Source organism: Carcharodon carcharias, chromosome 4 (assembly GCF_017639515.1).
Source record: "Carcharodon carcharias isolate sCarCar2 chromosome 4, sCarCar2.pri, whole genome shotgun sequence".
Lineage (NCBI taxonomy): Eukaryota > Metazoa > Chordata > Chondrichthyes > Lamniformes > Lamnidae > Carcharodon > Carcharodon carcharias.
The window spans coordinates 25,084,768-25,098,216 of record NC_054470.1 but is presented as its reverse complement, the minus strand read 5'-3'; the positions used below and the strand labels follow the sequence as shown (position 1 = coordinate 25,098,216).

The 13,449-nt window shown below is 42.7% G+C and overlaps 1 protein-coding gene across 7 annotated transcripts in view; it reads right to left on the bottom strand.

The window, feature by feature from the left end:
• The window catches only part of vps13a (vacuolar protein sorting 13 homolog A), a 524,014-nt gene that overhangs the window by 414,802 nt on the left and 95,763 nt on the right, over positions 1–13,449 (bottom strand). For all 7 annotated transcript variants that reach the window (XM_041186720.1, XM_041186723.1, XM_041186721.1 and 4 more), the window contains exons 16-17: positions 10,305–10,399; positions 6,346–6,488 (exon numbers count right to left, since the gene is read on the bottom strand). In XM_041186720.1, the coding sequence (XP_041042654.1) occupies positions 6,346–6,488; positions 10,305–10,399 (238 nt within the window). The remainder of the gene's footprint in view (positions 1–6,345; positions 6,489–10,304; positions 10,400–13,449) is intronic.

The window sequence follows — 13,449 nt, the reverse complement described above, 5'->3', positions numbered from 1 at the left end:
AATGTTACTTGCCACTTGTCAGCTCAAGCCAAACCATGTCTTGCGACATTTGGACATGGACTGCTTCAGTATCTGAGTTGTGAATGGTGCTGAACATTGTGCAGTCATGAGCGAACATTCCTGCTTTCAACCTTATGATGGAAGCAAGGTCACTGATGAAGCAGCTGAAGATTGTTGGGCCGAGGACACTACCCTGAGGAACTCCTGCAGTGATGTCCTGGAACGGGGATGATTGAACCTCCACAACCACAACCATCTTTCTTTATTCTAGGCAGCGAAGCGTTTTCCCCCCCTATTCCCATTGACTCCAGTTTTGCTAGGACTCCTTAGTGCCACGTTCAGTCAAATGCTGCCTTCAGGTCAAGGGCAGTCACTCTCACCTCACCTCTGCTATTCAGCTCTATTGTTCATGTTTAAACCAAGGCTGTTATGAGGTCAGGAGCTGAGTGGCCCTGGTGGAACCCAAACTGAGCATCAGTGAGCAGGTTATTGCTAAGCAAGTGCCACTTGATAACACTGTTGATGACCACTTCCATCACTTTACTGATGATCAAGAGGAGACTGGTGGGGCCATAATTAACCAGGTTGGATTTGTCCTGCTTTTTGTGTATAGAATATACCTGGGAAGTTTTCCACATTGCCGGGCAGATGCCACTGGAACAGCTTGGCTAGGGGCGAAGCAAGTTCTGGAGCATCAGTCCTCAGTACTGTAGCAGGAATATTGTCAGGGCCCATAGCCTTTGCATATCCAGTGACTTCAGCCATTTCTTGATATCACATGGAGTGAATCAAGTTGGCTGAAGACTGACATCTATGATGCTGGGGACATCTGGAGGAGGCCAAGATGGATCATCCATTCAGCACTTCTAGCTAAAGATTTGTTGCAAATGCTTCAGCCTTGTCTTTTGCTCTGATGTGCTGGGCTCGTCCATCATTGAGGATGGGGATATTTGTGGAGTCTCCTCCTCCAGTGAGTTAACTGTCCACCACCATTCATGACTGGATTTGGCAGGACTGCAGAGCTTAGATCTGATCTGTTGGTTGCGGGATCGCTTAACTCTATCTATCACTTGCTATTTATGGTGCTTGGCACAATAGCCTTGTGTTGTACCAGGACTGCAGAGCTTAGATCTGATCCGTTCATTGTGGAATCGCTTAGCTCTGTCTATCGCTTGCTGTTTGTGGTGTTTGGCACACTAGTCCTGTATGGTGCCTTTACCAGGTTGGCACCTCATTTTTAGGCATGCCTGGTGCTGCTCTTGACGTGTCCTCCCGCACTTTTCATTGAACTAGGGTTGATCCCGTAGCTTGATGGTAATGGTAGAGTGGTGAAATGCCAGATCATGAGGTTCCAGATTGCGGCAGAGTACAATTCTGCTGCTGATGACCCACAGTGCCTCATGGTTGCCGAGTCTCAAGTTGCAGGATCTGTTGACATCTATCCCATTTAGCATGGTGGTAGTGCCACAAAACACAATGGAGGGTATCCTCAATGTGAAGACGGAACTTCGTCTCCACAAGGTGGTCACTCCTACTGACACTGTCATGAACAGATGCATCTGTGGCAGGCAGGTTGGCGAGGATGAGGTCAAGTATGTTTTTCCCTCTCGTTGCTGTCTGTTGACATAAACTTAAGTGCTGTCATTATAGCATTATTAATGCTTCACTGCTTTCCACAACCTATCATTATTACAGTGAAAGGATTGTACATTCACAGTTTGATTGACAGCTCAAATAAGTTATTAAAGGATTAACTGTCTCTGATATGGGGTTATGAATACAAAATGTTTGTTTTTATTAGGGGATTAATACTGGAGGGGAATATGTATAGTGCAATCTGTAAAAGATATTTAGGACTTTGTTTTATTTAATCTCAGCATGGCTCCATGGTAGATACTGGGTGAATTGGCATTGAGGGTGTAATAGAAAAGGTAGTGGGTGGGAGCCATGGGTTGGCATAAGTTGGGACTAGGTTGGTATAGGAGCTATAAGGAGCCATGGGCATGGGTTGGCATGTATGGGCATGGAGAGCAGGTGGCAGTTGAGGGGGTATGAACGACGAGGTGTAGAGGTCCTAATGTTTAAAGAAAACAACTAGGACCAAGTTCCAGAGAATCAAGGTGGGTCTTATAAACAGCCCACCTTGGCGTTCAGTAACCCCTATGGCTGCCACCAATCAGGGTCCAGGGCCGGTGGTCCAAATCCACCCTACACCTGCACATCTCCCCCACCCCACTCTTCCCCCTGAACAAAGATACCCGCCATCCAGGACACCATTTTCCCCAAGGCGGATGCAGCGAGCCCGATTTCCAGGCTTTATGTACCAGACTCAGGAGCAAATATCCAGGCAGTTAGGACAAATGACAAAAGATTGTTTGAAGAGGTAGGTTTTTAAAATGTGTTTTAAAAGAATGGATGCAAGGTAGAGAAGCAGAGAGGTGTAGGGAGAGAATTCCACAGCTTAGGGCCTAGGTAACTGAAGGCGTGGCCATCAATGAGAGGGCAATTAAAATCAGAGTTGCTCAAAGACCAGAATTAGAAGACCGCAGCTATCTCAGATGGTTGTGCATTGAATGAGGTTAGAGTTAGGGAAGGGTAAAGCCATGGAAGGATTTGAAAACAAGGATGAGAATTTTAAAGTCAAGGTATTGCTTAACCAAGCACCAATTTAAGTTAGCAAGCACAGGGTGACAAGTGAACAGGACTTGTTGTGAGAAAGGACACATGCAGCAGAGTTTTGGATGAGCTCAAGCTTATGGAGGGTAGAATATGAGAAACTAGCCAAAGTGTGTTGGAATAGTCAGGTCTAGAGGTAGCAAAGGCATGAATGAAAATTTCAGCGACAGATGAGCTGAAAGAGAGGTAAAGCTCATGCAGGCCGAAATAAGAAGCCAGTGATGCCACAGATCAATGTCCCACATCTCATCTCAAATGTGACACCAAGATTGCAAACAGACTAGTTTAGTCTCAGGGATGAAATCAGCAGTGAGGAATGGAGTAGGGTCCAACAACGTCTTCAGTCTTCCAACATTTAATTGGAGGGAATTTTTGCTCATCCAATATTGGATGTCAGAGGAGCAGTCTGATATTTTGGCAACAGTGGAAGGGTTGAGAAAGGTGGTAAGGTAGAGTTGAGTGTCAGCTGCATACATGTAAAAACTTGCATGTACTTTCAAATGATGTCACCAAGGGGCAACATGTAGGAGAGAAATAGGACAAGGGCAAGGATCGATCCTTGGGGGTCACCAGAGATAACGGGAGCAGGAAGAGAAGCCTTTGCAAGTGATATGCTGGTTATAATTTGATAGATAAAAATGAAATGAGAAGTGAGCAGACCAACCCAGTTAGTTGACAGTGGTATTGGAGGAAGATGATGTGGTCAACCATGTCAAAGGCTGCACACAGGTCAAGAAGGATGAGTAGGGATAGTCTGAGATAATCACAGTCACATCAATGTCACAAATGACATCCTGAAAGAGCTGTTTCAGAACTGTAGCAAAGATGGAAACAAAAGTGTTCCAGAAAAGATGGGCATGGATTTGGGAGGAAAGTGGAGTTGAAGATGGGGCAGTAGTTTGCAGTGACATGGAATCAAGGGTTGCTTTTTTAAGAGGGTTGATGACAGCAGGTTCAAAGGAGGGTCAACACCCAAGAGAGAGAACGGGTAACAATATCAGCTAACATGGGAACCAGGAGGGGCCGTTGGGTCGTCAATGGTTTAGTAGGAATAGGGTCAAGGGAGCATGAATAGCTCTTATCAATAATATATGAGTTACAGAGGGAATGAGGGGAGATAAGAGAGGAACTAGAATGTTCAGGGTTAGGGCAGCAGGAAACTTGAGGAAGTTTGGCCCAGTAGACTACTGGAAAGGAAGGAATCAGCAGAGTCAGCTGATCCATTCTCGATCACAGTGACAAGTCCACGAACTCATCATACTTGTTGGAGGTGAGGGTGGAGGAGGCAGTGGGGAGGGGTTTTAAGACAACAGCTTGCAGTGAAGAAAATAAATCAGGGTTATCTTTGCATTCCAGGATGATCCTGGAATAGTGAACAGTTTTGGCAGAAGAGAGAGTGCTTTATGTGGTCCAGAAACATCTGGCAATGGATAACTAAACCAATTTTCCACCCTATCCTTTCAAGTCTGCATCCCTTGAGCTTAAGGGTGCCGATTTGAGGGCTGAAACAATCAGGGTGAGACAGAGTAAATGGGTTTATTAGGGATGAAGGCAAAGGTGGAACTGAGGGTGCAGCTGAACAAGTCACTGGCTGTAGAAATGTTGCAGCAAACAAATGGGCCAAAGGTGGGTTGGTGAAAGAGTAGCTCTAAGTGAATCGGGGGGGCAGTTTTATTTCCAAGTGTTTATACAGGAAGAACAGTTTGATGATGAATGATACGAGGAAGTGATCAGAAATAGCCTTATCTGTAAGTAATATGATAGGACTAGCAAGATCACACAAGACGGTACGGTCAAGAGGGCAGCCGTGAGTATGGGTCGGTTCACATGGAGGGAGAGATTTAGGGAGGATATGGGTGCAGTGAACTCAGAGGAGAAAGAGCATGATTAGTTGAGATGGGGGTTCCTGAGGATGTAAAGTCATTTGGTGCAGAGGCTGAGAGAAGAAAGCAGTGAAATTATCATACTTGGGAGGGGAGTGCAGAATGAATATTTTTGAACGTGAGGTGAGATGGATGGAAGAAGGTTAACAAAAGAGGAGTAGGGGATCAGGCCAAGGTAAGATTTGGCCATGTGCTGCACCATCACCACAGCCATTTGACAGGGCAAGTGGTAGAACAGCCAGGCGGGGAGGCTTCATTAATGAAAAAAGGTGTCATCATCCCTCAGTCAGGTTTCCATAAGACTATGGTAAGGGCAAAATACTGCGGATGCTGGAAATCTGAAACAAAAACAAAAAGCGCTGGAAAAACTCAGCAGGTCTGGCAGCATCTGTGGAGAGAAAGACATTTTTTCCCCACCTATTTTTATTATTTTTCTAAATTTATTTCTGTTTTTATTCATTGTTTTATCCCCACCATTTAGCCTATTTTGATCTTTTCTCCCACCAATGTCCCCTCCCCCCACCCCACCCCCACTAGGGCTATCTGTCACTTGCTCATTCTGCTCTCTACTCTTAATTTCACCATTAGCAGCTCCTTTAACCGGTACCACCACCATCAACACCCCTTTGACCTTTTATTTATGACAACTTTTGCAATCTCCCCTTTGCTCCACCTATCGCTAGCGTATCCAGCTTCACCTGTTCCGCCCCTCCCTCCTTAAACAGTATATATTTCACTATATTTCTACTTCTCTTTAGTTCTGAAGAAGAGTTATAAGGACTCGAAACATTAACTCTGTCTTTCTCTCCACAGATGCTGTCAGACCTGCTGAGCTTTTCCAGCACTCTTGGTTTTTGTCCCTTTAAAACCATCATGTTCATGGAATTATCAACAACATGTTCATGGTGGACAAGGTTCTTGTTCACAAATGAACAGACATTCTGGAATGAAATGTGTAGAAGGGTGGTAAAAGCAGAGTCCACAGACTCAGTAGTGGAATGAATGAGTTGAGCAGAAAGAAGATTGGCCAGATTAACCTCCAACAGGTGCATTGGATAGGAAATTCGATGAGAAAGTGAAATAGGACAACTGGAGCTGCCATTCATAAACGAGCCAGCAGCAAGTGCCGCAATGAGCCCTTTGGAGAATGTTAAGAGCGGCACAGATGGAAGCTGTAGGTTATATAAAATGGAGTCAAGCCCTGGATTGTGGGAAGAGAATTGGAAATTTGTAGAATACTGAAGGTTTGGGCTATGGAATTGAGAAACAGAGCACCAAAGGGTGGAGAAACAGAAGGAGGCATGATGATCAAAGAGGACTCATGAAGGGGTAAAGAGAAAAGCAATTAAAAAAAAACTGCAAATAAGATTTATGGGCTTGGGTCCAGCTCGGCAGCCAAAATGTGAACGTAAATGAACTCGGGTAAAGTTCAAGTTACTGAGGCACAGTTACATTAAAATTTTGATAAATAAAAACCTAATAGTAAATGGGATTTAAGAAATGAATAAGAGAGTCCAGAGTAACGGTAAGTTACAGTTCTTGAATGTAAGTTTATGTTATGCAGAATGTAATGTCAGTTTCTTGTACTGAACTTTTGATAAACAAACTTCAGAATCAGAATTAAAATTTTGCTCAGCTTTTTGCTTTGGCGTACTTTACAAGTGGAATAACAAGAGAAAATCCATAGAGAGGCTAACTGTATATGGTCACATATATTTATAGAGGATCTGCTTCAAATTGAATAAACCCATGCAGTTATTATGTTAAAAAGGTCATAAAAACTTACTTTATTGCTTGTGCTCCTGGTCTCTGAGTCAGCATGGTGCTCAAGTCAATCACAGCAAATTTCATAATCTCTGGCTTGTCACTTTCTTCTCTAATGGAAATGGACATGCTAACCAGCTTCACAGAAATTTTCACTGCTTCATACTATGCATTCAATAAGATCAAAAACAGTGGTAATTATTTACTTTACAATGTATGCAAAATGTTCATTCAATTTCAAAAAGTCTGTCATAACAACACTACATTTAAAATTAAATAGGAAGAACGCAAAGATACCAGAGGGTTGAAGGGATGGAGAAAGTAACTGAGGTAGAAAGGGGTGAGGGCTAATGGAGGAACCTGAAAACAAAGAGGAGAATTTTAAAATTGAGATGTTGCCAGATTAGATGGAAGGAAGTGGCCATGGTGTTGGAGCAACCTTGTGATTGGAAGCTTATCCAAGGATGAAATAGGACATCAAAGCTGCAAATGGTCTGGTTCAATTCCAGGCAGTGAGCAGGGAGAGGGATAATGTGGGTGGCCAGGGAACATATTTGTAGTGGGCCAAAGCCAACGGTTTTAGTCTTTCCAATATTTAGTTGAAGTTGCTGAAATTGACATTGCTGCTTAAGACTGAATGTTGGACCAGCAGCATGACAATTTAGAGACAATGAAGGTATCGAAAGAGGTGATGACATAGAGCTAGGTGTCATCTGTGTACATAGAAACATCAAAAATAGGAGTAGGTCATTTGGTTCTTCAAGCCTGGTCCGCCATTCAATATGTTCGTGGCTGATCCGTTATCTCAATGCTGTACTCCTATGCTCTCCCCATACCCTTTGATGCCTTTAGAGTCCAGAAATCTATCTACTTCCTTCTTAAATCTTTTCAGTGACATGACCTCAACACCCTTCTGTGATAGAGAATTCCATGGGTTCACCACCGAGTCAAAAAGTTTCTCCTCATCTCAGTCTTAAATGGTCTATCCCGTATCCTTAGACTGTGACCCCTAGTTCTTGACCCCCCAACCAGAGGAAATATCCCTGCATCCAGTCTGTCCATCACTGTCAGAATTTTATGTTTCAATTAGATCTCCTCTCATTCTTCTAAACTCCAGTGAATACATGGAAAGGGAAATCATGTTTAACAAACCTCCGGAGTTCTTTGAGGATGTAACTATCAGAATAGATAAGGGAGAACCAGTGGGTGTGGTGTATTTGAATTTTCAGAAAGCTTTTGATAAAATCCCACATAAGGAGTTAGTGTGTAAAATTAAAGCACGTGGGATTGGGGGTAATATATTGGCATGGATTGAGAATTGGTTAGCAGACAGGAAACAGACTAGGAATAAATTATACCTAAAAACCATCTATATGGCACTCCAAAAAGATAACCAAAGGCTGAATTTTGAGGTTGTCGGGCAGGTGCGGCGGACGGGCCTGGAAGTGGCTGGGAAACATGTCCACACATCGGACTCACTCACCTAAGCATATGGATTATAAAAACTCTGCCCAAACATTTTTTAAAAATTAATATCAGAAACCTCATCCCACCCTTGGATGAGGTTTCCTCAAATATCCAAAGGCTGCCTGGCTGGTTCGCCCGCCTGCCAATCATAACATTGGCCAGGCAGGGAAAAATCCAGGTTAATGAATACATTAGTGGCCAACTCTTAATTGTTGGCGGGTGTGCTGCCAATGCTCGTGCATGCCCATTGACTGAAATATCACATGAGTGCGCGATAGCATTGAGACGCTCACCCGATGTCATCATGTGCTATTTTACACTCGGACATGTCGGGTATGTGGCTGCATGCCGAGCGAAAAATCCTGCCTCAAATCTTATCCCACTGGCTGCCTTATGCGTGGCTGCTTTTTCCACAATTATATCCTACTACACCAGCAGTTTTAGAACAAACATGAAGAATTCAGGTCTAGACTGCACGGTCTCAAATGTGGCGGTATCAGGTTCAATGGGAGCTTGGCAATTAGACATATACTTAAGAGGGCTAATTTGTAGAATTATGGGGAACAAACTGCGCTGTGAAATTAATTCTATTTCTCAGGGCTGACACTGGCAATTTGGGCCACTGACCTTCTGCGGTCTAAGATTCTACTGTATAATTCTATGCTTGCAGATTTCAGAAATGGGATTCTGATGAAACAGTCTTCCACATATTGATACTGGTGCTAGAAGCAGCAAAACTTTAGTTCGGAAAAAAGTGCTGGCACTAGTCCTGGGGCTCACTGTGGACCAAGCAGTGCTTTGTAAACAGCTCAGCTGTTCAGGAGTGACCTAAGTTTTAGGACTGAGGTTTGAGAACAAGCTGGCTGCATAAGAGAAAATATCTCTCTCAAATAGAGTTCAGTTGAAATTTTGTGTTCGCTATCGGAGTTTAAAATTTTTGTTAACCGAAGGGCTCCCAATAGTAAGTTGAACGTCTGGGATAACCAAACTCAGCACAAGAGTCCGAGAAAGTTTTAGATGCCAAACTCCAGAGTTAAAAAATACTAGGACCAGGAAAGCTCCAACCCGACGCAAGATGCTACAGTCACCTTGCATTGAATGAAGAGTTTGCAACTATAGAATGGCTGGAGGAGATTTGAAGGGAAACTCTTGCTAAAAGTAAGCGGAAGACCCAAGAAATCTTAACCCTTATAAAAATCTTCAAAACAATACTCAGATCAAGCAGTTAATCTTCTAATTTTTGATAGGCAACTGACATGAGTTTATTGGGGTATAAGTCTAATGGGTGTAGAAGATAATGTGATTTAAAGAGTTTGGTTTAGATTATAAGTAATGGGAGTTCATTATGCTTTTATTATGTTTAACATAACTGACTAGTTAAGTGTGTCTGCATTAGCATTCATGTCCTTTGGTTCTTGAGTAGTAAAATTCTTTTGATTTAAACCATGAACCTTGTGGCTTTATTTGTGTAAATATCTGAGTTTTTGGATTCTTAAAAATACAAAAACATTATGGGTCTCATCCCAGGATCACATCAATTGGGGGTCTCATCCCGGGATCATAACAGATCCAAATAAGGACATTTCTGTCATCAAGGAATCTCAACATCTGAGGAGAACAGAGGCAGGGCCCTGCAGACAAGTGAGAACATTGCAAAACCAGTAGCAACCCCTCCAACATTGACATCATATGTAAGGTTTGCAGATCCCATTACAAATAAAGATTTGGTTTAACATCACATGTGAGACACCACCAACCTAGACAGCGAACAATTGGAATTCTTGGTGAACACTCATCTGTCGAAGTGACGAGAGAATCCATTATCATCATGTTGGATAATGCTCTCTGCTAATTCCTAGGGCCCATGTGTCTGCAGTGATGCTTCCCCATATGCCAGCAAATTCAAAGAGGGGGCACTTACGCAGGTTTCAGCCGAGAGGAGAATATCTAGAGAGTCATTTACACCAGTTCTAATCTGCAAGGGAATTCCTCATTGGTGTTTACGTGTCACAAAAAGAGAGAGATATTGGAGTGTTACAGATTTTGGTCCCCTATTCAGTATTGCTTTAAACCACAGGACTTGTGCCAGTACTTGTTCTCTGTTTCAATGCTTCTCGCACCAGACTTCTCATTAGCAAGGCTCAAAACCCTCTACAGAAGCAAACCAGATTATGTACCTGAGCAAGCTATTGAAGAAACTGGAGCCCAAGAAGGATACTTCTAGCTACCTTTTCAGTTAACAGGGTGGAAAGAGTTGGAAGAAAGAAGAATTTTGTTTTAAAATTTTTCTTGCCCATGAGCAAAAACACAATGGGAGATCAACAACTCAGATGACAAAAAACCTCAGTTTAACAATTGTTAAGCAAAGCAAGGGACATCAACTCTCCTGAAAGGTTAAGCCTGCAATGGTTATGGAATAAAATATTATCCAACAGCATCCATAATTTCACTTACTATGCTGTACCAAATGATTGTGCAGGAACAAACTTGAACAAGTAATTTTATAAAACATACTCTTTTAGGCATTGTTGGGTCCACCGCAGTTTCACTATATCCAATTGCTGTATAGAGTTTAGCTTTCTCTTCAGGCGTCATCAATAAATCAATTCCTAAAAATAAATACATTTCCAAAATGTTATGAAAAGTATCTTTGTACATTTTTAATGAAACAAGTATTTGTGTTTCAGACCAAAAAGGAATAAACAGATTAACTCATTTGCTGGTTCTATTATTTTAACATGCCAGAGGCCAAATTTCTAAAAACAACATTGCCCCACTGAATAAGGCAGTGCACACATCTGTAGAAAAACAGTCAGGTGTATTACAGTGCTCCCCTTCAAGGAAACAGAAAGATTAATTTTTCATCTGATGTAGAAGTTGGAATGGGGGGGGGGGGTTACTTCAAAATCTTTGCTAATTATTCTGGCTCAGGGAGAAACTGTTCTTGTTAAAAAAAAATGCCCTTTTTCCAAACCCAAAGGGGCTAACTTTATCTTGTTTCTGTATGGAAACTCTTAACAGAATTACTGAAAAGGCCTGCAAAAATACCTGGAAGAGGTAGCTCCAGCTTTTCCACCAACTGGATGGAAAACACAAGAGTCTAAAGCAGACGAAAAGTTATAATACTTGTGGCAATCATTTAAGTCATCCAAGTTTTTGTCCCATTTCCACTTCTATCCTGAAAAATCCACCTCAGTTAGTCAAACCTCTTCATTTGCATTGGGTCACTCTTCTGAGGTTGAGTTCAATTATGAAAAAGCATTTGGAGCAGACTTAGGCATTGACTAGCAGATTGGAGCACAAACATTTGAAGTTAATCTAAGAACTAGACGGACCTTTGGACATACCAACCCATCATTCAGAGATTCAGTTTTAATTCTATTCCAGGATCTCTCATTTCAACAACTGCTTCCTTCAAATTACTTTTTTTTCCGAGGATTTCACTCGGTTTGCCAATGATGTAAGACAAGGAAAGTAAACTCACCCTCAACTCCTCCGTGCCTTCTCCCTGTAGCCCTGCACATTCTTCCTTTCCAGATAATAATCCAATTCCCTCATGAATGTCTTGGTTGAGCCTACCTCCACCAAACTCTCAGGCAGTGCATTCCAATCCTAACTACTCATTGAAAGAAATAAACTTTTTCCTCATATCACCATTGTTTCTTTTGCCAATTACCTTAAAACTGTGTGTGCTTGTTATTGATCCTTCCATCAATTGGAAAAGTTTTTCCCTATCTACTCTTTATAGGCCCCTCATGATCTTGGGATCATTCTTGTGATAAGCAAACTTCTTGAGCCACTGCAATCTGTGTGGCGTAGGTATACCCACACAGGAGTTGTATGAAATTGAGCCAGCAGCAATGAAGGAATGGTGATATATTTACAAGTCAGTTATAAGGTGAGATACTTGGATGGGAACTTCCAGATTGTAGTGATCCCACACACTTGCTGCCCTTGTTCTTCTGGGTAATAGAGCTAATGGGTTGCAAAGGTGCTGTCAGAGGAGTCTTAGCCAAGTTGCTGCAGTGCATCTTGTAGATGGTAGACACTCCAGTTACAGTGTGCTGGTGGTGGAAGAAGCAAACCTTAAGATGGTGGATGTGGTGCGGATCAAGAAGGGAGCTTTGTCCTGTTGCTAAGCATCTCAACAATGGTTGGAGCTGCACTCATCTGAGCAAGTGGGAAGTATTCTATTACAATCCTGAATTGTGCCTGGTTAGTGGTGCTCAGGCTTTAAGGAGTCAAGAGGTGAGTTACATGCCACAAAATTCCCAGCCTCTGAACTGCTCCTGTAGCTACAGTTTGTGTATGGTTGGCCCCATTGTATTTTTGGTCAATGGTGAAGCCCAGAAGGTTGTTGCTAGGGAATTCAGCAATGGTAATGTTGTTGAGTGTAAAAAGTAGTTAGATTCGCTGTTAGGGGAGATGGTCCTTAACTGGTTCTTAGGGACATGAATGTTACTGATCACTTCTCAGCCCATTCCTGAATGTTACCCAGGTCTTGCTCCAAGGAGCATGATGTACTTCATTATCTGAGTTGTGGTGAACGGAACGGATTAGCGTGCAATCAACAAAGATCCGTACTTCTGACTCCAAGAAAAGGCGATTGATGAAGCAGCTGAAGATGGTTGGGCCTAGGATACTGCCCAACGGAGCACCTGCAGCAATGTCCTGGGGTTGGATGATTTGCCTCCAACACCACAAACATCTTCCTTTGTGCTAGATTGATTTCATTTTTGCTAGGGCTTCTTGATGTCACATGCACTCAGTCAAATGCTGCCTTGATGTTAAGGGCAGTCAATCTCACTTCACCTCTGGAATTCAGTTCTTTTGTCTATGTTTGAACCTCCATGTTTGAACCAAGGCTATAATGAGATCTGGAGCAGAGTGCCCTTGGTGAAACACAAACTATGCACTGGTGAGCATACTGTTGCTGCCTAAGTTCTGCTCAATAGTACTGTCAACATCAACTTCCATCACCTTGTTGATAATTGAATGGAATGCAGTGATGGGGCAGTAATTAGCTGGATTAAATTTTCCTGTTTTTTTGTGGAAAGGGCATACCACGTTGTCAAATAGATACCAACGTTGTAGCAGTACCGGAACAACTTGGATGGGGCATGGCTAGTTCTGAAGCACCAGTCTTCAGCCGGAATACTGTCGAGGCCCACAGTTTTTGCTGTCTCCAGTACCTCCAGCCGTTCCTTGAAGTCACATGGAGTGAATTGCATTGGCTGAAGACATGTATCTGTGATGCAGGGGCCCTTAGGAGAAGGTGAAGTTGGGATCATCCATTCAACACTTCTGGGTAAAGGTGATTGCAAATGCTTCGGCCTGGTCTTTTGTACGTGCTGGGCTCTGCCATTTTTGAGGATAGGAATGTTCATAGAATCTCTTCAGACTAGTCGTCTGAGTGTCCACCACCATTCATGACTAGATGTTGCAGGACCGCAGAGCTTTGATCTGATCTGTTGGTTGTGGAATCACTTAGCTTTTTCTATAGCATGCTGCATCTCATGTAGTATGCGTTGCAGCACCTCATTTTCAGGTAGGCTTTGTAAATTTGAGGTCATCCAAATCTCAGCTGTTCAAATCTTAACTTTCAGAAAGTCTCATTCCCCCATCACCCCTGTGCTTGCTGAATTCCAAGTGCTCCCAA